The sequence below is a fragment of the Lithobates pipiens genome, unplaced genomic scaffold (genome assembly GCF_037356315.1).
Source record: "Lithobates pipiens isolate NorthernLeopardFrog02 unplaced genomic scaffold, aLitPip1_a1.2 Scaffold_16, whole genome shotgun sequence".
NCBI classification, from domain to species: domain Eukaryota; kingdom Metazoa; phylum Chordata; class Amphibia; order Anura; family Ranidae; genus Lithobates; species Lithobates pipiens.
This window is the reverse complement of record NW_027507748.1, coordinates 58,433,916-58,459,091: the sequence shown is the minus strand read 5'-3', so window position 1 is coordinate 58,459,091 and position 25,176 is coordinate 58,433,916. Positions and strand designations below refer to the sequence as shown.

Below are 25,176 nucleotides of genomic sequence, written 5' to 3'. Positions count from 1 at the left end.
CTGGGTTTGTGGTTTCTACTTATACATCCTAGATCAGGGTCGCTCAACCAGGGTTTCTCCAGAAGTTGCTAGGGGTTTCCTCAAGCAAGGAACAATTTCTGATTTTCAGATAAGTTTCCACTGACCCTTTTAGCTATCTGTAAGGGGGTTATTCTTCCCGATGACCACCACACTAATGTATCATGAGTTGTGTAAGGAGCATTCTTCCCACTGACTATCACACGAATGTATCATGAGTTGTAGATGTAGTCCTTTTCAACAGGGGTTCCCCGAGACTGCAAACTTATTTCAAGGGTTCCTCCAATTTGAAAAGGTTGAGAAAGACTGTCTTAGATTATAGGGATGTTGGTATGAAGCTTGAGCAGTTGCACCCCCATATGTTTTTATTGGTATATTATATGCCAAATCGACACAAAGCTTAATAAAACCCTTCTATAGTATGTGGTAAACTTTAACATTCCACTAAAAAGATTCACATATGCTAAACAGGTTTTATTAGTACAGTAAATCATGTGATAATTGTTTAATATTTATTCCTTTATTAAGTATAAGAAAAAATACACATACTGATTTGTACAAAAAGAAAAAAGGCTACAGTAGAAACGCGGGGAGTCACTTCCTCTTCCTGGTCCTAAATTTCTCCTCCAAATTTGGGGGGGGCTCCATTCCTGTACAAGGCTTCTCTGGCCTCTTCTCTTCTTCATGTTTCAGTATAGTTGGCCTAATGATGTCAACATCGCGACCTAGATGATCCATTATGTTGGAAACGGCAATGGGCGGAGCATGGAAGTCAACTAAGAAATACCTAGAAAATAAGAAAATGATGATCCTAAGAGAATTATATTATAATATATGTGTGTAAGAACAAAGTACGATTCACTGCATATAGGGAAAACACAAGGCAGAGCAATGCAATAAAGCGTATCTAAACTTAAAAAAAAAACAAAAAAAAAACCTGCAGATTAGCAGTCCCATGATGTGGTGGCCAAATTCATTTTCTTTTTTCAAACTTTTTTTTCCCCCTTTATTTTCACCTGGTGATTCTGCCACTAACACACTTCCTGATTTTTAGAGTTTACATGCACTTTAAGTGTGACACAGTTTTTTATTATAGCCCATTCACACCATTGCGTCTGGCACATTCTATTTACGTACACTACACCGCACATTACCATGTGTTGCAGCCGATTCATTTGTACAGACCACAAATGCATTAAATAAAAATAAAAAATGGCCCGCCTCCATTTTTTTGAAATGCAGCGCACCCCAACTTACATTGCGGTCCAATGCCATGCAGGTTGAGACCTCAAAACATTGCAGATATGTCATGAGGTTGTGTTGGGTGCCATTCAGAGTGAAAAACCTCCAGGAAACCTTTAGGACAGGGTTTTTTTTTTTCTTTTTATTTATAAAAACTAAGTATCAAAACCCCCTTGGGGGTTATGGGAACCAAATGAAGATGGGTATGGAACTAAATCTCAATGCTGAGAAATACAGGCAGATACTTATCCATCATGGCATACCATTAGGGAGGTGTGTAATTGGCCTAAAATGTATTCTGCAGCAGGACAACTACCCCAAACATACAGCCAACGCCATTAAGAACCATCTTCTGTGTAAAGAATTAAAAGTAAATTAAAGATTTGATCCCCTGCAGAAGTTTTCCCAAGTTTTTGTAAGTGATAACCATAAAAAGATTGTATAGTGCATCAGGAAGGGAAAGGAAAGTGTGGAGGAAAGAGGCGTTAAAGAGAAGTAAACCCTAATGGGTTTTACTTCCTCTTTGATTCCCTGCAAAGGTAAAGCATAATTGACTACTATGAATCGCATAGTAGTCCATTACGTGTCACTTACCTGACACAGGAGCCAGCGAAGTCACCACTGTCCCCTGTAGTCCGGAGCCTCCATCTTCTTGGTGGGTCTCACTGCTCCGGCGCTGTCATTCGTCGGAGCCGCGATGACGTCACTCCCGCGCATGCGCACGGGAGCCGCCATTTGCGGCATATCGCTGTTAACTGCGGCGTGCTCAGTGCGCTACGTGGTGCCTGTCTTTCGCCAAATATCTCCTAAACCGTATAGGTTTAGGAGATATTTCTTGGACCTACAGGCAAGCCTTAATCTAGGCTTACCTGTAGGTCAAAGTGGTTTGTAAGAGTTTACAACCACTTTAAGGGAGGGCAAAGAAAAGTTAAAGGGGGAAAAAGAAAGTGAAGGGGGGTTACAAGGAAGAAAGGTTATTGGTGGGGAGGGGGTAAGAAATTAGGGGAGAGGGTGAAAGAGGGAGGTTTTGTGAAAAAGGAATTGTAAAAATAGGGGGAGGAAGGAACGGGGGAGGGGGGTGATAGTACTTTTTTATGCCTAGCTTTAAGCTCTGTTATCTGCGATTATACTCAAAAATATCCCACAAGTACTAAGCCATGTTTTGCTTGGGGATCAAATACTTATTTTACTCACTGAACTGCAACTCCATTTATAACATTTGTATCATGCGTTTTTTTCTTGATTTTTGGTTGATATTCTGTCTCTATCATTTAATATACACCTATGATAACAATTCTAGAGGATTCGTTTTTTTTTTTTTTATTATTTTTGTAAGTGTACAAACGTACAAAATCTGCAGGGGATAAAATAATTATTTCCCCCCCCATGTCTAGATGAACTTTATGCCGTTTTGAAGGCAAAAGGGTGGTTACACCAAACATTTATTTGATTTGGATTTTTCTTCTGTTTATTTACTTTCCATTTTTGTTATAATTGATAAAAATAAACTATTAACACTTTTTCTATTTATGAAAGCATTCTTAATTTACAACATTTTTTTCACAACTGCCTAAAACGTTTGTGCAGCACTGTATGTAAAAAATATACACACAGGTACGCAGCACGCTAAAAAAAATAAAAATAAATTGGTGACCAGTCTAGGTTCGAAGCATGTATGATATTTTTTTCTTCATTGTAATTAAAGCAGAGGCTCATTTAATGAAGCTGTAACGATCATTATTTTCAGTAAGTGCTAAAAAATAAAAAAAATAAAACTTTTATGGCTTAACAGACTAATTACTAATGCACACATGTTTAGACTTTGTGAATTGAGTTTCCCTGACTAATAGCTCGAGGGTAATAATCAGGCATGAAACCTCAAACATTTACTGACACAAGAATCGGTTGGATCCTCCTCGATTTCACAGCTTCCTGCTTCACTTTCATTAAAATATTAAACCGAAAATCTGCAGGTACTGTAGATCTTTAAACAGGCAGTGCATGCAATAAGACCTGAGAATCAAAGGTTTAAAAAAAAAAAAAAAAAAACACTTTTCAGAATGATATACAAATTTTAAGTGTTAACAGTAAGGCCTCTTTCACAATGGGCTGTCCGTGTACGGACTGCACTTGCTCAGCAGGGATCACTCTGTTGATCCCCGCTGAGCCGGCAGATGACAGGTCCATCTCCGCTCACTGTTCAGGGACGGACCTGTCAGAGCCCCGCTCTCCTCTATGGGGGATGGCATGAAAACAGACCGCCTGCCCATTTTCATCCAATCGATGGATAGAAAATAACGTTTCCATCCGTCTGCATTTAGCAGATCGGATGTCAGCAGACATGTCACCGCTGACATCCGTCACTCCACAGAACTGTATGGAGCGTCTGTTCATGCCCACCTAAAAAAAACTGACAGGCGGACCTGAACATGTGTGAAAGGGGTCAATGTCTTTTTTTTTTTTTTTTTTTTTGCTCCCTTTGGTCTGTTAAAGCAAAGCTGAACTTAAAAACTGCACTTTCCTTTCTTTCAAAAGCCACATTAAGGTTCTGAACCTTAACCCCCCACCACCATGTTCTTTTTATTTTCTTATTGTTTGCATTCTGGCCTGTCTCCATTTTCCATTCTGCCAATGAAAGGGTTTTATGATTTGTGTTCAAGTGCAAAAAAAAAACAAAAAAAAAAACAACAACGTATGAGTTGATAGCCTTCTGAACTGCCTGTCCCTGCTTAGCTTGATTTCCTGCCATCACTGTACACGCCAAGACAACTGGAAAAAGAGGGAGGTGTTATTTAGTCCTACCATACTCCCTGTCCTGAGGTGACACTACTTCTACTACTACTTCTCAGTACAGTTGCCCCCTTAGGACAGGAAAGTTGGTTAAAAGCAGGATTGCCAGATAAAAAAAAAAAAAAAAATTGAAAAAAATGCATCATTAAACGGGTTTTATAATATCTGTTTGATAAGTCAATAAAAATACAGAAGTTGATCCTGACAGAAATCCAGTGAGCATGTAACTTTCTGTACACTCTGCATAAGCTGCACCGAAAATTCTGAGTTGTGCTATTAGCATGAACTACAGACCACCATCCTGTCTACTCATCTTAGTGGGGAAGGTGTTCTGTGGTTCGGATGTGAACTAGGCAGGGCTGAAACACAATAGTCCTGAACTGGCGAAAGCAGCCTAGAGTGACAACGCTGTTTCTCCATATACATGACCAGGGTAGTCTAAAGGTCCCTCTTCTTTTACCTGTTACCCATTCCACTCCAACCCCCACCCTTTTACCACAACCCTGAAAGATGAGACCACACCTTGCTTTGGAGTAAAATGGCCATAACAGCCTTTATTACCGTTACTTAAACACTCCAATCAAAATATATATATCAATAAATAAATAGCCAAAATATATATATATGTATACCCATAACAAACATCCGGTATAACGCATATAAATAACATGCCCGGTCTGGTGATCTCTGACGGTGACCCATAACTTTACCAAACAACCAACTCACTGCGGTACCCACTTCCACTTAACCAGGCCTCCAGCTGTGACCACTCGGAGACAACTTCCGACAGTGATAACCATAACGGTATTCCATCCAACGTTCAGGAATACACCGGAGGGACCCATAATAGCAATGGGCCCCCCACCCCTTATCAGATGACCTCTGATTTACCGCCAACCGTCAAAGACCACCAGACAAACACCGCCAACATCCAGTTCCATCCGCACCGCTGTCATGACATCCGAGCCTTGCCACCTGAAAAAGAACAAAACAATAACCGAAACACCCCAGCAACCTAACAATAGGGAGGGAGGGTGGGAAAACTGCCTCCTCTCTCTGTCCCTTCCTTCGCAATGCCCGTTGCTCCGCCCCTTCTTCCTTTTATAGCGCTCCTCCCCTTCCATTACATTTTCCACTTGCTCCTCCCCCACAGCCTCTCTCTATGCACCTTAACCCCTTAGACCTTATACACCCTGTCATGCCCGGCCCTTCCTTACTTCCCTTTCAGTCCATCCACTGCGGGCCTCCCTTGACCAGGGTAGTCTAAAGGTCCCTCTTCTTTTACCTGTTACCCATTCCACTCCAACCCCCACCCTTTTACCACAACCCTGAAAGATGAGACCACACCTTGCTTTGGAGTAAAATGGCCATAACAGCCTTTATTACCGTTACTTAAACACTCCAATCAAAATATATATATCAATAAATAAATAGCCAAAATATATATATATGTATACCCATAACAAACATCCGGTATAACGCATATAAATAACATGCCCGGTCTGGTGATCTCTGACGGTGACCCATAACTTTACCAAACAACCAACTCACTGCGGTACCCACTTCCACTTAACCAGGCCTCCAGCTGTGACCGCTCGGAGACAACTTCCGACAGTGATAACCATAACGGTATTCCATCCAACGTTCAGGAATACACCGGAGGGACCCATAATAGCAATGGGCCCCCCACCCCTTATCAGATGACCTCTGATTTACCGCCAACCGTCAAAGACCACCAGACAAACACCGCCAACATCCAGTTCCATCCGCACCGCTGTCATGACATCCGAGCCTTGCCACCTGAAAAAGAACAAAACAATAACCGAAACACCCCAGCAACCTAACAATAGGGAGGGAGGGTGGGAAAACTGCCTCCTCTCTCTGTCCCTTCCTTCGCAATGCCCGTTGCTCCGCCCCTTCTTCCTTTTATAGCGCTCCTCCCCTTCCATTACATTTTCCACTTGCTCCTCCCCCACAGCCTCTCTCTATGCACCTTAACCCCTTAGACCTTATACACCCTGTCATGCCCGGCCCTTCCTTACTTCCCTTTCAGTCCATCCACTGCGGGCCTCCCTTGACCAGGGTAGTCTAAAGGTCCCTCTTCTTTTACCTGTTACCCATTCCACTCCAACCCCCACCCTTTTACCACAACCCTGAAAGATGAGACCACACCTTGCTTTGGAGTAAAATGGCCATAACAGCCTTTATTACCGTTACTTAAACACTCCAATCAAAATATATATATCAATAAATAAATAGCCAAAATATATATATATGTATACCCATAACAAACATCCGGTATAACGCATATAAATAACATGCCCGGTCTGGTGATCTCTGACGGTGACCCATAACTTTACCAAACAACCAACTCACTGCGGTACCCACTTCCACTTAACCAGGCCTCCAGCTGTGACCGCTCGGAGACAACTTCCGACAGTGATAACCATAACGGTATTCCATCCAACGTTCAGGAATACACCGGAGGGTCCCATAATAGCAATGGGCCCCCCACCCCTTATCGGATGACCTCTGATTTACCGCCAACCGTCAAAGACCACCAGACAAACACCGCCACAGCCCGAAAGGGTGACTCCCTTACCCTTAAGGGCCACCCCAAACCCACAAGGCCTTAGAATACCATCTTGCAAACCCAAGGACCACACATCAAACCCTACATCAGATAAGTGCACCCCATCCCGACCAACGTACATACCCCCATTGTATTGGAGCTCCCGGTGCCGTACCCCGAACCCGCTATGCTGGACCACAAACCACCCCACCACCTTATGCATCCTAAGACGGGTCCAAGTGATGCCCCCGACCAAACGAGCCCAGCGCCATACCGTCCTGGCTACAATGTCTGATCAGCCCCACCACTGCACCCGCAACACAGGACGCGCAACCTCCCCGAACCAACGTCCCCACTGCACCCCCGGGATCCCCAACCATCTCCAGCAAGCCTCACTCTGAGAAATACCGAGTTGCCCGCCCTCAGGTCGGTGGGCTCCTCTCCTAGCCCCCAAACACACGTAGGAGTGCCCCACAATCCAGACGAGGCGAGCTGTACCTCCGTCTGAACAGAAAACCCAACACCATAAACCAGCCGTCAACTAAGACCATTGCACCCGCCTCAACGGGAAACCAGCCACACCTCCTTGCACATACGCAAACAACTCCCACTCGCGTTGTGCATGTGTGTCCATTTTCCGTTTACATTTTCCACTTTTCCTTTTTTTATTTTATTTTTTTTATTTTTTTATTTTTTTGTGTTTTGTTTTTGTTCGTTTTCCTTTCCTTTTTTTTTTTTTTTTTTTTTAAAACCCACTCAAACCACCGCCAACAGTGGCCTAACATACGTACGAAAACCCCCGAGATTCCCATCTCCCAATCCGGCGAACTGCCGTCTCGTCCAACCCCACACCGGGCAGCCTCAGTGACCGCCCGATGCTGTAGGAGTGCGACACCAAGTCTCTGCCTTCCAAACCCACGTCCCGCAAACACGTCTGGAACACCGAAACAGATCGGTACCTGGACAAAAAAGGGCCCTTCCACATACCGCAGGAAAGGCCCCCCCCCCCCGCCGCACTTCTCGAAAGTCCCGAACCGCTGCCACAGGCACACCCCGGGACCAGGTAACTCAAACAGGGACACCAGCACCCTCGCCCCCTGCTGGGCCGTCGCGGACCTGCGCCGCCAGAGCCCCACCCGGTCCCCGTCCAAACGTACACGCCGCCAAACCGACCCCCCGCCACCCTCTCGGTCGGGCTCACCAATTCCCCGATCCGAAACGCCCCATAAAAGCCAAAGAAAACGCCGCTGTGAACAGCCGCGCCTCGTAACCTGAAGAGCAAACAAACCCCAGCCGAGAACAAATCGCCGGCAGGTTCGCGAACATGACCGGCCTCCACGCATCCCTCGTCCTGTTCTGCTCGCGACAACCTTTTCACGCCCGTCGCACCCAGTAATCTTTTTTTTTTTTTTTTTTTTTAGCCACCCATAACCATCTAAACCAGAACGGCAAAAAAAATGAAAAAACGCCAGTTTTCCGCCACTCGAGGACACCGACACCCCTCGCTCCCCGTGCCTGGCCATAAAGTAGAGCCCAAACAGCCGCCTATCGCAGCCCCGATCACGGACCCCCGCCCCCGAACCAGACCCGGCCATTTTGTCAAACCTTGGAGAAGGCCGCCCGCGTGGACGCGCTCCCCAATTGCCCGAGCCATCCCGCAGCCACCAAACCCACCCCGGGCAAAGGGCCCCCTCCGCTTCCGTGCCCGGAGCCAGCTCCCTGAACCACGTCCCACATGAGACAGGGAGTCAGCCAACCCAATTGCCTCGCCCGAGACGTGTACAACGTAAAGAAAAACATGCAACTGTAAACAATGGAAAACTAACTGCCGCATCAGCCGTATAACCGGAGGGGAAGTAGCTGACATGCGGTTAACCACCTGCAAAACACCCAGGTGGTCGTAAGCAATGCGCAACTTCACACACCTACACTCCTCCCCCCACAGCTCCAATGCTAACCCCACCGGAAACAGTTTCACAGAACCAGAGTTCCCAGGCAACCCGCTGTCTCCCCTGTCTCCGACCAAAGCCCCGTGTACCACTCGCCTTTGAAAAACGCCCCGTACCCGATAGAACCCGCCCCATCCGCGGCCCCGGCCAATTCAAAGTTGTCAACCGGGCCCGCCATCCACATCGTCCTACCCTTGTAGGAGGCCAAGAACCTGTGCCAAACCCGCAAGTCCCCCCGAAGGTCCCTACCCAGGCGCACAAAGTGCGTCGGAACGCTGACCCCCACCGTAGCTATCGGCAGCCGCCCGCAGAAAATCCCTCCCATGGGAATGATCCTACCAGCAAAGTGCAGCACACCCAGGAGTGACTGCAACGGCCGCAACTGAACCTGATTTCCGCGCCAGTGGCACCCCAACAGCCAAAAGCTATCAGGAGGAACTGGGAGTGGCCGGAAAACCGATTCCACATCGGCCTCGGCCATCAGCACCCCTTGACTATCCTGCCGCACCCACCGGACCGCAGCGCTGAACCACGTGTAGGACACCGTGCCCACCTCTGGGTCAAGAAAACCGTACACTGAGCCCCCTTTTTGGAAACGACTGGTGATGAATGAGACAAAACTCTCCCACTGGCTGCCTGGGGACCACCCCCAACAGGAAAACCACCCAGTCGGGCCAAAGCCGTCCCCCAAACGGCCCCCCTGTCCGCCACCACCTCTTGTAGCCTGTCAGCCACCACCCCCGGATGCTGCAAAGCCGACTTCAACTGTTCCGCCACCAGCGGCACCGCTGGCACCAAACAGGTAATCCTAAAGCCACCCCTAAACCCCGCCGCCAGCACCCGCGCCGTCGCCCTCTCCGGATACCTACGTAGAAAAGGAAGCATCCGCGCCAGCAGCACCGGCGTTCTCCCTTTCCTGACCAGCATCCACAACCCGATTCCTTGTCCGGAAGCACCGAAACAGCATGTGTGCTCCGCCGCAGCCTGAACCCTCATGCCGTAACTCGTACGCTCCCCCCGAACTCACATGCTCCCCCGTTGAACTGCCCGCAGACCCCCCCATGTCCTTTCTGCCAGCAGTCCTGAGGTAGGCGCATACCCGGTCCCCCCTGGAAGAAACGGAGGCGGGGGCCGCGCCAATGACCCAAGTCGCATCCAGAAGCTGATGTCCTCGCGGTCCCAGCACAACTCCGGCCTCACTGCTGAGCGCTGCCGGAATTGCTCGTCAGCCAGGAGCCACACCACCTCCCCATACACCCCATGGGCCGTCGCGATCGCAGCCAGCTAGCAGAAAAGCGCCAAGCAATGCTCAAGGCCCCCCCCCCCCCCAACGACGCCTGCCAGAATGGCAAATGCCCGTAACGACGTAGTAAACAGCGCGGTAGCCAACCACCGCGTTTCCTAATCCTACCGCTTGGAAACATCGGGCTTGATCCCGTCCAAGTTAACATCACCAATTGGAGAAGCGAGAAAGACACCACTTACTCCCCCATTCCGATCCTCCCCCGCACCACCTGTTTCAAGTGGGCCCCCTACGTCCCCTCGAAACACCCGCACGCCCCCCACCACGCCGCGTCGGCCAACCGAACAATAACCGACCGTGTAGCCGCTGCTGTTCGGTTGTCCTACTCCATATTCGCAACTGTTCGTGTCCACCACTGGCGCCCCCACCGCCCCCCCCCCCCCACTGGAGTCGGCCCAGAAGGTGCCAATGGTGTCGTACCCCCATGCCCCCAGGAACCCCCCCCAAGCTCCCTGGCCAGGGGGGGGGCCACCTGCGGGGCCACCGGTGGCGGCTGCGCCTGCCCCCGGTCAAACCGCCCCACCAAGGCCCGCAGCCCATCCAGCAAAATCCTGCATCTGTGCGGCAGGTTCAGCACACTCGCTGCCCGGTCCCGCCGCCTGAACACCACGCCGTGGCCTGCCCAACATGCGCCCCTGGCCCCACAGTGCCTGCCCATACCACCCCCCAACAGACCCCGCAACGCCGCAGACAATGATCAAGCAACTCGTGACTCACCTGGCTGTCCAGGATCTCCCCCCCCCAGCCGGACGGATGACATCCCCTGCTGGCTCCGGTACCCCCTCTTCATCAGAAATCCCTCCTACGGACCGATCCTCCTGATCCCATGTAGGCGGGGGGCGTAAGCCCCTCGGGGGAAGAGACCCCGGAGGCCAATGCCACAACCCGCATTGGTGCCGCCATCCCCCCGGCCAAGACCCCCCCCCCCCCCCCGGCAGACTGGCGATGCGGACCAGACCTGCCCCCCGGGGAAGCAGACACCCGGGCGCCCCTTCTGGCCTACTGTGTGGAGCAGCCTGCAGGTGGTCCCCGCTCCTGACCAGGCTGAAGCGCCGTCCCCCTGCTCCTGGCCGCCTGATCCCTGGTAGAGCCGGCCCGAGCCGCCATCCCTCCTGCTGAACTGTGCCCCGCTGCAGAGTCACCCTTCCCCCCACCCGCAGTCTCCACAGAAGCTCCCCTGCCTCGTGGCATGCCCGCCCCACCCCCCCACACAGGCCGGCGGCGCGATGACCGCCCAAGGCCCGCTAAGTCCACTGAGTCCCCCTCGCTGGGGGGAGCGATCGGTCTTCCCCAGGGCTCCGCACCAAACGAGGTGGCCGAGTAGCGGGCCCTGGTGCAAAGTGCGCCGAAGGCCGCGACCTCCGCAAGCGCTGCAGTCTCTCACCACTCCTGTAGTCCGCTCCCATCGCACTTGCCAGCCACCCGAGATGCTCCTTCGGCCAGACCAGCCTTCGTTCCTCCATCTGTCGCCTCAGCCCCGCAAGGAGTGTTGCAAGGTCCGCCATCACAGAGGAGCAGTGGTGTAAAACTGCCTCCTCTCTCTGTCCCTTCCTTCGCAATGCCCGTTGCTCCGCCCCTTCTTCCTTTTATAGCGCTCCTCCCCTTCCATTACATTTTCCACTTGCTCCTCCCCCACAGCCTCTCTCTATGCACCTTAACCCCTTAGACCTTATACACCCTGTCATGCCCGGCCCTTCCTTACTTCCCTTTCAGTCCATCCACTGCGGGCCTCCCTGTACAGTGAATGAGTGTTGTCACCCTAGGAGAGATTTATTAAAACTGGAGACTGCAAAATCTGGTGCAGGTCTGCATAGAAATCGGCTTCTAGGTTTTTATTTGTCGAAAGCCTAACTGGACAAGCTAAAGTTAGAAACCGATTGGCTACCATGCACAGCTGAACTAGATTTTGCACTGTCCAGTTTTAGTAAATCAAAACAATTGCGTCTTACTGGTTGGATCACTAGGTGAAAAAAAAAAAAAAAGCTGGAAAAAAAAAAAAAAAAAAGTGTGAAAGCAGACACACACATACATATCTTGTTTTTTTCCTGTAGTTATACTTTAAGAACTGACCAACGGGAAAGTGAAGCTATCACTCTCAATACACAAGCAATTCAGTTTGCTGCACTTCTTTATGACCGATATACTGGGTTAGGCAACTAACTAGCGTAACAGCGACCGAGCGACAGGTCCCCTTTCTATTCAGCCTTAGAATAAAAGGGCCATTTGTGTGAAAGCGCTAAGCTTGAATAAATATTGTAAATCTCTGACGATATTTGGACAAATCTTCTTATCTAAATCTATATTCTGTCTTCTTACCCAGGCTGACAGCTAAAACCATTTAGGCGAGGAGACACACGGCACACTATGGGCAGGGAACACAGCTCTGCCCGCAGCCGCAATGCCAGGAAACTGCAATGCCTCATTCCTCTAAGAAGCCGTGTCAGAGCTGCGGCAGCTGGTAACACAAAGACACTGGAAATTTCCACTACGAGGAGAGAGGTGGGCGAGGGGCGGTGGGGAAGTGAGCTGGCCCCTGTGCTCCCTCTCTCACCCAGCTTGTCTGTGTGCCTTTCCCACCGTTCTGAGACTTGGATGGCAATGTTCTGGGCAGGAGGAGGAGGATGGGAGGCGTAGTTCCAGCATCATTTCCAGCAGACAAGCAAGCAAATAAAGGGTGGCTAGTGTAGGTGTGGGGCAACCGATGACAAAAGAGAGCAAAGGTTAAAAATAAATAAATCAATGGAGGGATCTGATTAACTGTCACATTGCCAAGTGCTTATATTTTCAAGCAGACCTAAAGTAAAAAAAAAAAAAAAAAATAAAAAAAAAAAAAAAAAACAGTTCCCTTGCTACGACTGTTGCTAAGACTGTATTCTGAAGATTTTATGTATTTTATGCATTCATTAAGACATTAAAAAAAAACTGAGACCTCTTAACATCAGGTATCTCCATCAAAGTGCCCCCTTGCATCAGATGCCCCCATCAGTGTCCCCTTTATGGCTCCCCCCTACAGTACTCCCTTACATCAGGTTATATAGTAAGGTTGAATAAAGACACCAGTCCATCCAGTTCAGTGAGTGTGGGTGCATGTCCACAATTGTCTCTATCCCTACACATTGCGTCTCATCAAGATACTCGTCCATTTTATATATTTAAGGTACCCACATAGCACCGTCAATTTTACGCAGTGCTCCAAACACACATTGCACACTCACATCAGTTCCTACCCTCAAGGAGCCCACAATCCAAGGTCCCCATTCATATACTAGGGACAATGTTGGACAGAAGCCAATTAACCTACCAGCATGTCTTTTGAGTGTGGGAAGAAACTGGAGTACCCAGAGGAAACCCACTCAGGCACAGGGAGAACATGCAAACTCTAGGCAGGTAGTGTTGTGGTTGGGATTCGAACCAGCGAACCTTTTTACTGCTAAGTGAGAGTGATACCCACTAAACCACTGTGGTGCTGCCCTTAGTAGTAGTTCACTTACATCAGGTGTCCTCTTACGTCAGGTGTCCCTATCAGAGTGCCCCCTTACAACAGAGTACTCACATCAGGTGTCCCCATCAGAGTGCTTCCTTGCATCATGTCCCTTTCAGCGTGCATCCTTACATCAGGTGTCCCCATCAGATTGCTCCCTTACAACAGAGTACTCACTTACATTAGGTGTTCCTATCAGTGTCCCCATCAGAGTGCAAACGTGCATCAGCTGTCCCCATCAGAGTGACCGCTTACATTAGGTGACCCCCTCAGGGTGTCTGCCTACTTCTGGTGATCCCAGCAGAGTGTCCCCTGACATCAGGTGTCCCCATCAGAGTGCCCCTTCACAATGTGTGTCCCCTTCACTAGAAATTTCCTAGCACATTTCCTTCCAATGCCATCCGATTGAGGGATGGGGAATAAGACCACCATCTGTAGGCTCTTGGTGGACAGGATTGGATGGGGGCGGGTGTCAGCGGACATGTGTCTGCTGACATCTACCGCTACATAGAAGAGACTGGAGGGTCCAATCAAGTCCGCCTGAAAAACTGATAGGTGGACCTGATCGGACCGCCCATGTTAAAGGGGCCTAAAGTAGTGGAGTGCCATATCCTTGCCTCTCCACTGCTTTAGTGCCGGTTCACCCTAGTGCGATGCAAGAGCCCTGCGACTCAACTGCGGGTTCCCGCATCGCACCAGACATGCACAGCAGTTCACACTGTCATATGCAAACTGCTGGGGAGTATCATTATATGTTAACGACACTCCCATTTCAGCTCGCATATCGCACATGCGATTTGATTCTGGCCGAACAGAAAAAAGGGTCCTGTGCACGTTTGGACCGAATGTGGTGCAATATCAACCATACTATCTGTATGGCTGACACCGCACAGACATCGCATGTAATGTGAACAGCAGTCCACTGCGAATTACATGTGATGTCTGGCATCGCACTAGTGTGAACTGGCACTTATACACAGTTTACACCTAAGTCAGGCCAGCTTAGATGTAAACCAGTAGACACTTTTGGCACTTTCACTCCTTTCAGTCACGTATCCAGGTGGTATCACGAAGAACATTTATTGTCCTTTGACCACCAATCAGGTTCAAACCTGCCATGGAAATTGGAAATTGACAGCTGCAATAGAGAAACAGGAGTTACATTCTTGGCAGTTGGGCAATAAAAAAAAGGCCTTAGCTTTCATTTTTGATGGTACTAATTCAATTACTTATTTTAAAAACTTAAATTCCCATGTGCCTCTTTAAAAACAGATCGGGAGCCAGGATGAGCTATAGTACAGGTAAACCCGAGGAAAATTGTCACACGATAGCAGACCGTGGGCCCAATCAGCTGTGGCCATTGGATTTCCCATCCAGCAGCCGCATGCAACAAAAGGGTTGGAGATGCTGGTGACATCATTGAACCAATATGGATCTACTGGGTACTCCAGTACAATGGGGAGCTTGTCTCTTTAAAGTTCTTACAACCTTCCCCTGATGATGTGCCGTAGTACATGTGCGTCATCAGGGGGCACCCGTCTTCAGAGAAGAAGATAGCAGCATGAGGCTGGGTGGGAAGCAGCAGAGCTCCAGTTCCCTAGAGAACATCCCTGGATTGTTGGACATATCAGTATAACTTTTTTTGAGAATAAGCCACTAAAAGAGGTAAAGAGGGATGAAGTTCCTCTTTAAGGGGTAATTTCTGATCGCCAGCTAATATAGCTCTTAGCATTGTTTCACAAAAAAAAAAAAAAAAAAATCTCCTTAATTATAAGATTACATCAGCAAAGTTGAAGCATTGCCAACAGCTAACAATCAGACTTCAGCCGTTCTGGTGGGTTGGGAATTTATTTCATTACGGTCTTACTATACAAGCCCGGAATGCCAGTGTGTGCCATTGTCCTGAGATATGAGAATGCTCCCCCCTCCCCCCCTTACTGTACACAAGGGTTAAACCCAAACCAGACACCCCTTTGCACCCCATAATACACTTCTGATCAGCTGGCTTCATGACATCACCAGTTGCCAAGTAACCTCCAGGGATACCCACTGAGGTGGTCTTGCATCTCAGCACTAGTGACAACGAATAACTTACAAAAGGGGATAACAATGTACTAACAAAATACATCTGGCCCAGATAAATGAAAATGTAAAGGATCCATGACTTGGTTTTGGTGCTTGCCCAGTTCACAGAGACATACAATATTGTATACTTAACCACTTGCTTACTGGGCACTTAAACCCCCCTCCTGCCCAGACCAATTTTCAGCTTTCAGCGCTGATGCACTTTGAATGATAATTGCGCGGGCATAGAACACTGTACCCAAATGAAATTTTTATCATTTTTTCCCACAAATAGAGCTTTCTTTTGGTGGTATTTAATTACAGCTGGGAGTTTTATTTTTTGCTAAACAAACAAAAAAAGATGCAAAAAATAAATAAATCATGTTTAATAGTTTGTTATAAAATTTTGCAAACAGGTAATTTTTCTCCTTCATTGAAGTGCGCTGATGAGGCGGCACTGATAGGCTGCACTGGTGGGCACTGATAGGCACAGATAAGGCGGCACTAATGGGCAAAGATGGGCACAGATAAGATGGCATGGATGGGTGGCACTAAGGGGCACTGATAGGTACCACTGATAGATGGGACTGATGGGCACTGATAGGTGGCTCTGATAGGTGGCACTGCTGGGCACTGGTAGGCACGGATATGTGGCACTGGGGTGCAGCACCTTTGTTGAGGCAGATTATGGGCACTGCTGGGTGGCACTGTGGGCACTGCTGGGTGGCACTGATGGGGGGCACTTATTTTTTATTGAGGTGGCACTGGCAGGGGGCAGGTGGGCACTGGCAGGGCTGGCCGTGATCGGCTCTTTCGGCTCTGATCGGCCGCCGGTGATCGGCTCTTTTTTTTTCTCCTCGCGCTGTCAGCGCGAGGAGGAATAATAGCCGATTACCGGCTCCGTTGTATCACATGATCAGCTGTCATTGGCTGACAGCTGATCACGTGATAAGGGGTCGGGATCGACCCCTTGCTCGGATCGGTGATCAGGCGAGTCCCGGCAAAGGAGGTCCGCGCTGTAGCCGTCATTCGGCTATAGCGCGGGTCTCAAGTGGTTAAACAGTGTACCTTGCTCTGACCCATCTAAGCATTTTACTCACTTTTAATTTTAAACAAAGAATTTTTTTTTTTTTTCTACAACCCAACAAAAAATTCTAAGTTAAAGGGTTTTAGTTCACCTTTTCCAAAAACTGCCTATGCAGGTAAGGGGGTGCCGCTAGGAAAGCAGCTTTTACCAAAGTTGAATGATGCTCTTGGTTATAGGTGTAGGTCATTTACATACTTACCAAAGCCCGGCCAAAATAGACCAGAGATGTTATCATCCTGTCCTGCCTTGCTGCTAGGATTTTGCCCAGACACTTCCAGCCATTACTGCCCACCCCCACTATCATAGGAGCAAGCTTAAACCCCCACGCACGTGCTTTCTTTCCCCCAGTGTAGTAGCTCTAAACTCAGAAAAGCTGCGACACAGATAGGAGTGAGCTATAATGAAGGGGGTAAGAAGTAACAACCCAAAGTGCCTTAGCAATGTCCTAGCAAGAAGGCAGCATTGGGGATTGTCATCACTGGAAGTTTTTTTTATCCAGGCTTCTGGAGTTACAGTGGATATAAAAAGTCTAACCACCCCCGTTAAAATGTCAGGTTTCTGCGATGCAAAAAAAAATAAAAAATAAAATTATGAGACAAAGAAATCATTTCACAACTTTTTCCACCTTTAATGTGGTCTATAAACTGTACAACTCAATTAGAAAACAAACTGAAAAAACTAAAGTAATGTGTTTGCATAAGTGTGCAAACCCTCTTATAACTGGGGATGTAGCTGTGTTCAGAATTAAGCAATCACATTCAAACTCATGTTAAACAGGATTCAGTACACACCTGTCATCATTTAAAGTGTTTCAGATTAAACCCCAAATAAAGTTCAGCTGTTCTAGTAGGTCTTTCCTGACATTTTCTTAGTCACATCCTACAGCAAAAGCCATGGTTCACATACAGCTTGTTGTTAAAAGCCATCAGTCAGGAGAAGGATACAAAGGAATTGCCAAGGCATTAGCTACACCATGGAACACAGTGAATACAATCATCATCAAGTGGAGAAAATATGGCACGACAGTGACATTACCAAGAGCTGGACGTCCCTCCAAAATTGATGAAAAGACGAGAAGAAAACTGATCAGGGAGGCTGCCAAGAGGCCTACAGCAACATTAAAGGAGCTGCAGGAATATCTGGCAAGTACTGGCTGTGTGGTACATGTGACCACAATCTCCTGTATTCTTCATATGTCTGGGCTATGGGGTAGAGTGGCAAGACGGAAGTATTTTCTTACAAATAAAAATATCCTAGCATGGCTAAATTTTGCAAAAACACATCTGGAGTCTCCCAAAATGCCAATGTTGCACTTTTTGGCCATAGTGCCAAAAGATATACATTTGGTGCAAAAAACAAACACTGCACATCACCAAAAGAACACCATACCCACCATGAAGCATGGTGGTGGCAGCATCATGCTTTGGGGCTGTTTTTCTTCAGCTGGAACAAGGGCCTTAGTCAAGGTAGAGGGAATTATGGACAGCTCCAAATACCAGTCAATATTGGCACAAAAACCTTCAGGCTTCTGCTAGAAAGTTGAACATGAAGATGAACTTCATTTTTCAGCAGGACAACGACCCAAAACATACATCCAAATCAACAAAGGAATGGCTTCACCAGAGAAAGATTAAAGTTTTGGAATAGCCCAGCCAGAGCCCAGACCCGAATCCGATTTGAAAATATTTGGGGTGATCTGAAGAGAGCTGTACACAGGAGATGCCCTCACAATCTGACAGATTTGGAGTATTTTTGCAAATAAGAGTGGGCAAATATTGCCAAGTCAAGATGTGCCATGCTGATAGACTCATACTCCAAAAGGTGCTTCAACAAAGAATTAGTTTAACCACTTGACCACTGGGCACTTAAACCCCCTTAATAACCAGACCAATTTTCAGCTGTCGGTGCTCTCACATTTTGAATGACAATTACTCAGTCATGCAACACTGGACCCATATGAAATTTTTGTCCTTTTTTCACACAAATAGAGCTTTTTGGTGGTATTTAATCACCGCTGGGTTTTTTATTTTTTGTGCTATAAAAGAAAAAGACTGGAAATTCTGTAAAAAATGATTTTTTTTTCGTTTTGGTTATAAAATTTAGCAGTAGTAGTTTTTCTTCATAAATTTTGCCCCAAATTTATACTACTATATATATATCTTTGGTAAAAAGTACAAATTGGTGGATATTATTATCTCATATTATCTCATTTCTTGAGACCCTAACATGCCAGAAAAGTACAAATACCCCCCAATTGACCCCTTTTTGGAAATAAGACATTCCAATGTATTTAGTAAGAGGCATGGTGAGTTTTTTGAAGTTGTAATTTTTTCCCACAATTCTTTGCAAAAATCAAGATTTTTTTTTTCCTTGTTTTTTTCTTTTCACAAAATTGTCATATTATCAGGTTATTTCTCACACACAGCATATGCATACCACAAATTACACCCCAAAACACATTCTGCTATTACTCCCGAGTATGGCAATACCACATGTGTGAGACTTTTACACAGCGTGGCCACATACAGAGGCCCAACATGCAGGGGGCGCCATCAGGCGTTCTGGAGCACTCAGCCCAGTTCTGACATTTCTCTCCTACATGTAAAAATCATCATTTATTTGCTAGAAAATTACATAGAACCCCAAAACATTATATATTTTTTTTTTAGAAAAGACCCTAGAAAATACAATGGTGGTCATTGCAACTTTTTATCTCACACGGCATTTGCGCAGCAATTTTTCGAACACGTTTTTTATGGAGAAAATTTTTTATTTATTTTTTAAAGCACAAAACAGGAAAGTTACCCCAATGTTTTTGCATATTGTGAAAGATGAAGTTACACCAGGTAAATAGATACCCAACATGTCACCCTTCAAAATTGCATACGCTCGTGGAATGGCGCCAAACGTCGCTACTTAAAAAACCCCATAGGCAACACTTTAAATTTTTTACTGGTTACATGTTTTGAGTTACAGAGGAGGTCTAGGGCCAAAATTATCGCTCTTGCTCTAACGTTTGCAGCGATACCTCACATGTGTGGTTTGAACACCATTTTCATATGTGGGCGGGACTTGCGTATGCGTTCGCTTCTGCATGCGAGTACATGGGGACAGGGGTGCTTTAAAAATGTTATTTTTTATTGTTCATTTTACTTTATTTCTTTTAGTTTGACACTTTTTTCCCCCAAAAATACATTTTTTGATCACTTTTATTCCTATTACAAGGAATGTAAACATCCCTTGTAATAGGAATATGGCATGACAGGTCCGCTTTACAGTGAGATATGGGGTAAATAAGACCCCACATCTCACCTCAAGGCTGGGAAGCCTGAAATAAAAAAATAAAAAATAAAAAAAAGATTCTGGCTTCGATTGTATTGGCGAGTCGGTAGAGGCACCGGAGGGCAGCAGGGGGGGGGAACGGGACGGGACGGACGACGACATCCCCTCTCGCCTCCTGTAAAAACAATCAAGCAGTGTAACAGCCATTATGATCATTCTTATAGTATAGGAATCGCTGGCTGAAAAAGCGGATATCTGAATGATGCCTGTAGCTGCACCCATCATTCATATAGCCTCGCACAAAGTCAAGGATGTCATATGACGGCCGGCAGGCGGGAAGTGGTTAAAATGCTTTCTTTATTTTATTTTTTTAACACAAAGTTGTCCATTTATACAATATTTCTAACACATAGCATGTACATACCAAAAATGACACCCCAAAATAGATTCTCCTACTCCTGAGTACGGCGCTAACACATGTGAGACTTCCACAGCCTGGTCACATGCAGAGGCTGAGTACAGTCGAGCATGGCTGGGTATCTCCGAGTATTGCAGGGTATCACTGAAAAGAATTTTTCAAACTCTTTTTTTTTTTTTTTTTTTTTTAAAAGAAGGTTTCACGAATTAAAAAATAACAAAACAGTTAAGTTAGCCCAATTTGTTTGTGAAAGATAATGTTGTGCCGAGTAAATGGATACCCAACATGTCACACTTTAAAATTGCGCACACTCATGGAATGGCACCAAACTTTGGTGACCCTCCCTTCTAGATTGTACGCGCTAACGAGCAGGGCCCTCTAGTCCCTCCTGTATTGATTAGTATTGTAAGTGTACGGTCTGCCCTCATGTTGTAAAGTGCTGCGCAAACTGCTGGTGCTATATAAATCCTGTATAATTATAATAATAATACTTAATCTCCATAGGCGATGATTTGAAAATTTGTACAGGTTACCAGTTTAGAGTTACAGAGGAGGTCTAGTGCTAGAATTGTTGCACACGCTGTAACGCACGCGGTGATACCTCACGTGTGGTTTGAGCAGCGTTTACATATTTGGGCGGGTCTTGCATGCGAGTTCGCTTCTGAACGCGAGCTACTGGGGACAGGGGCGTTTTTAATTTTTATTTTACTCATTTTGTTTTTTACACTTAAAAAAAAAAAAAAAAAAAAAAAAGGATCACTTTTATTACTATTTATTACTATTACAAGGAATGTAAACATCCCTTGTAATAGGAATCTATTGTGACAGGTCCATAAGACCACATCTCTCCTCCAGGCTGGAAAGCATGAGATTGAGAAAAAAAATTAATCTCATGCCAACAGCCACGATCGTGGCTTTGTTTGCTTCCGGGAACCCGAGCTTGACGTCATGTCGCGCCCGGGCCTCCGACGGTCATAGAGATAACTGGAGACCATCTGGTCCCCGGAAATCTCTATTGTTAGAATCCGGGGCCGGCCGATTCTTTCTTCGGGCCCCTGATGGCACGAGAGAACTGATGGCTGGACAGTCTTCTTTAGGATTTTCTAGTAGAGCTCAGAATTCATGGTTCCATCAATTATGGCAAGTCGTCCAGGTCCTGAAGCTGCAAAGCAGCCCCAGACCATCACACCACCACCACGTCCGACTGCTGGTATGATGTTCTTGTTAAGAAATGCTGTATTAGTTTTATGCCAGATGTAATGGGGCACACCATTCAAAAAGTAAAATCAGTCCACAGAATATTTGCTTAAAATTCTTTGGGATAATCAAGATGCTTTACTTTGTCAGACAGCTGATATTTATGCAATTTCTTGATTCAACAGGTCTGGCAGTAATCAGGCCTGGGTGTGGCAAGTGAAATTTAACTAAAAAAACTTTCCAAAAAATTGTGGTTAATCACAGTTCATTCATGATTCAGCATGGGAGGGGGCAATTACTTTTTCACATAGGACCAGGCAGGTTTTTTCCCCTTAATAAATGAAATAATTTAAAAACTGCATCTTGGATTTACTCTGTTTATCTTTGTGCGATATTAAAATTTGTTTGATGATCTGAATCATTTAAGTGTGAGAAATAGGCAAAAAAAAAAATCAAGAAGGGGGCAAATACTTTTTCACAGCACTGTATTTCAAATATTAACCTAACAAATGCTTACCTGAGTGTACCCAAGACAGCGGCATTCAAGGGTAGCCATCTGGGGTGCACTCAGTAGAATGTCATAGGGCAAGTTTTAGACAGAAGCCAATTAACCTACCAGCAAAAAGTAAAAAGAAATTAGACAAACCAATCATTCTCCACATATGAACGGTTTATGGTTTGCTTAACAGGGGTGTAGTAGTGAGAACACATTTCTTATTTCTAAAGGTTAGGAGCTAAGCACCTAAGTATATGTAGCCATGTTTTCTTTACTTTTGGATAGAGAAGGGAAGTAATAAAAGACCCTCAATTTTTTGACTCCTGTGTCCTTACTAGATCAAGTCACTCTCTAGAATTGTTCTGGTGACCATAGTCACTGAAACAGAAAGTAATCGGGAATCCAACATTTGTAAGACGTCGCCTGTTATATTCTCTGAGTTGTGAGAGACACAAGACTCTGGTCTGGAGCAACTGATGTTTATTTCAGTACTCACTGTACACTCTCACATGCATCTCAGGACAGGTATCTTAATAGGCTTCCCTTACATGTGCTCTAAAGATGGCTACCATGCCCCTTGACCCTTATCACCCCAGCCTTAAAGTGACAGTACATGTGGAACCCTTCAGGTATAACCTCACCACATCAGCAGGTAAGTGGAAATCTTTCCATAGGGGACACCTGTTCCCTTCTGCATCTTCAAGAAGAGAGTATTGGCTATTTATATGGGGTAAGTTTTCCTTCACTAAAGCATGATGCAAAAAATTTAAATAAAAAGGTGTCATACCCTCCTCGAGTGTGACGTTGGTTGTGCTTAGATATTTTGTAAGGAAGGTTCTTCTCCCCAAGGCTCTCCAGGTTTCGAACGATGGCTCCTCTTTCAAAGAGAGCTTCCATTGTACGTTTCAGAGTGGCCACTGTCTCAGGCTGTAAAAAAATAAAAATAATAATAATAAAAAATGTTTTTTTTTTTTAAAGTTGATGTCGGATTTCATTTCAGCTGGTGTCTTCCTTAAGGTTTTTTTTTTTTTTTTTTTTTTTAATACATGACAAACCAAAATTTACCTAGCGTAAGTTGTGCAGATTTGTGGATAGTAAAAACAATTAATAAAAATGTTCAGAATTAAAAAAAAAAAAAGTAAATAAATTATATGAGATATGCATAGTTTTTCTTGAATGGACAAACATCTCAGTCTATGCAATATCGACAAACACTGACAGCGGAAGCATCTCATAAGCAATAAATAATGCTTAGGAGATGTAAGACCTTGTCTGATCACTTTGGTTTGCGATCAATAATATGGCACCACGGGTATCTGAAAAATACACTACCCTTGGTTCTTGATTGCTAAAACTAGAACTGATCCTTGCTCCTAACCAGGACACTATATGCCAGGACTTTGCATGCTCTCCTTGTACTTGCATGTATTTCCTCCAAGGTACTCCAGGTTCCTCCCACACTCAAAAAACAAGATGGTAGGTCAACTGGCTTCTATCTAAATTTGGCCTAGCGTATGTATGCATGCATGCATGCAAGATAGGGGGTCTTAGATGGTAAGCTCCTTGGAGGGCACTGATGTGAATGAATAATATCCAAAGTGCTGTGTAAATTGATGGCATTATATAAATACTTCTAATGAAAAATTAAATAATTGAGCCATTTGTGCTCAGAAACACACCAGCAGACTCAGGTGCCAGAGGGCATGCTTCTTCCCTCTGCTGTCTATTCTTTACTTTAATGTGTTCTCTTTCATTTCACCAGTGTGTAGACTTATACAATGAAGATCTCTAGATGATCACTTTAAGGATGTAACCACCCCATGGGAGTCGCATCCAGACTTCTCAGCTTGCCTCCATTTAAAAGCCCAACTCGTGGGAACGTAAAAAAAAAAAAAAAAATGCCCCTGCAATGAGGCTATGCCCACACTGCAAAAGCGAACCACTTGTTTAAGTCTAAGGCTGGGTTCACATCTGTGCCAATTGGATGCGGGTTTCTCCGCATCCAATTCACATGACATGCAAGTGTGTCTGGCTCAAAATGGAGCCGGTTCACACAGGTCCAGGGGGGCCGCAGTCCTCATTCCAAAAAGGTCCTGTGCATCTTTGGGTCTGGTTCAGGTGCAAATTGAGGCAAAAATTTGGACCCGATTCACACCTGAAACGTAAACAGGGATGCACGGACCCAATGCTGGAAATGGCCCCACATATGTGAACCCGGCCTTAACATCTGTCTGAATATTTTGGAAAGCATCACGGCCACTATTTTCTGGTCATGACTTTAATGCAAGCCTTATGTTCACTTATGGTATTGGTTGGTCCTTTACTTGCATTTGCCTTTTTTAATTTTAAGTAAAAAGGAATTTACATAAGTAACTGATAGGCTAACCAGAAATGTAGAATACCTGAAACACATTTACAGATTAAAAAAAATAAATAAAAATTAAAATAAAAACAAAATTGGGGAGGGGTTGGTCTCCCAGGCTTGTGCCTGGAGGGCTAGATTAAGAAACTAGAAAAACCTAATTTTATGTTCGCCGTTAGACATTTCAGCCATATTTACATTATTAAGCAAATACAGCCCTGGCTTCTTTGAATATTTCTGGTGAAAAGGCCAAGTGATTAAGAAATACAGTTTCATCCAGTAATCTTACAGATAAAAAACAGAAACAACAGGCAAGTGCCTAAAACACACAAAACTTTTTCACCTGCCACAGGACTGGAAATTCTGTTCTGCCAGCCCTGTGATTCACTGCTATCATTCAGTCAACTGACACCAATATTTCTTTCTGCAGTTTCCATCTAACAAACCTTTTCATTGGACCCTTATTCAGTAAACGTGCTGGAGTAAGTTGGCTGAAGGCAAATATATTGACATTGAAAGTAGTGTTGTCATCTGCTTGGTTATGCAGTGTATCAGAGTTCTGAATTAAAAACTGGCATTACCAATGCCTTGGCATGGAACAAATTACCATGCGTGGATTTAACTGTTTATTTCTTACTTTGCCTAGAGTCCTACTGTGGCATAATCTCTTAACAGGGACTCCAAAATTCTGTAAAAATTCAGTTTTAACAGACTAAGTGGAAAAGTGTGATACTGAGGTTCAGTAATAAACATCCATACAAATCTATTTATAATGCCTAAGATTTTCAGGATGAAAATCTGGTTTTATAAATCCAGCAGTGTTCCAATGAACGGTTTTTATGCAGCTACTAAAAATGTGCCTTGTATGGTTAGCCCAGTCCCAATTAGGGGGCAAAGTTGGGTCATGCTTTACAT

The 25,176-nt window shown here is 45.7% G+C and overlaps 1 protein-coding gene across 1 annotated transcript in view; it reads right to left on the bottom strand.

Moving 5' to 3' along the window:
* Positions 1 to 516: 516 nt before the first annotated feature.
* MRPS6 (mitochondrial ribosomal protein S6) overlaps positions 517 to 25,176 on the bottom strand; it is an 88,077-nt gene continuing 63,417 nt past the window's right edge. The window contains exons 2-3 of the mRNA XM_077479934.1: positions 22,687 to 22,826; positions 517 to 805 (exon numbers count right to left, since the gene is read on the bottom strand). Coding sequence (XP_077336060.1) covers positions 613 to 805; positions 22,687 to 22,826 — 333 coding nt within the window. The 3' untranslated portion in view covers positions 517 to 612. The remainder of the gene's footprint in view (positions 806 to 22,686; positions 22,827 to 25,176) is intronic.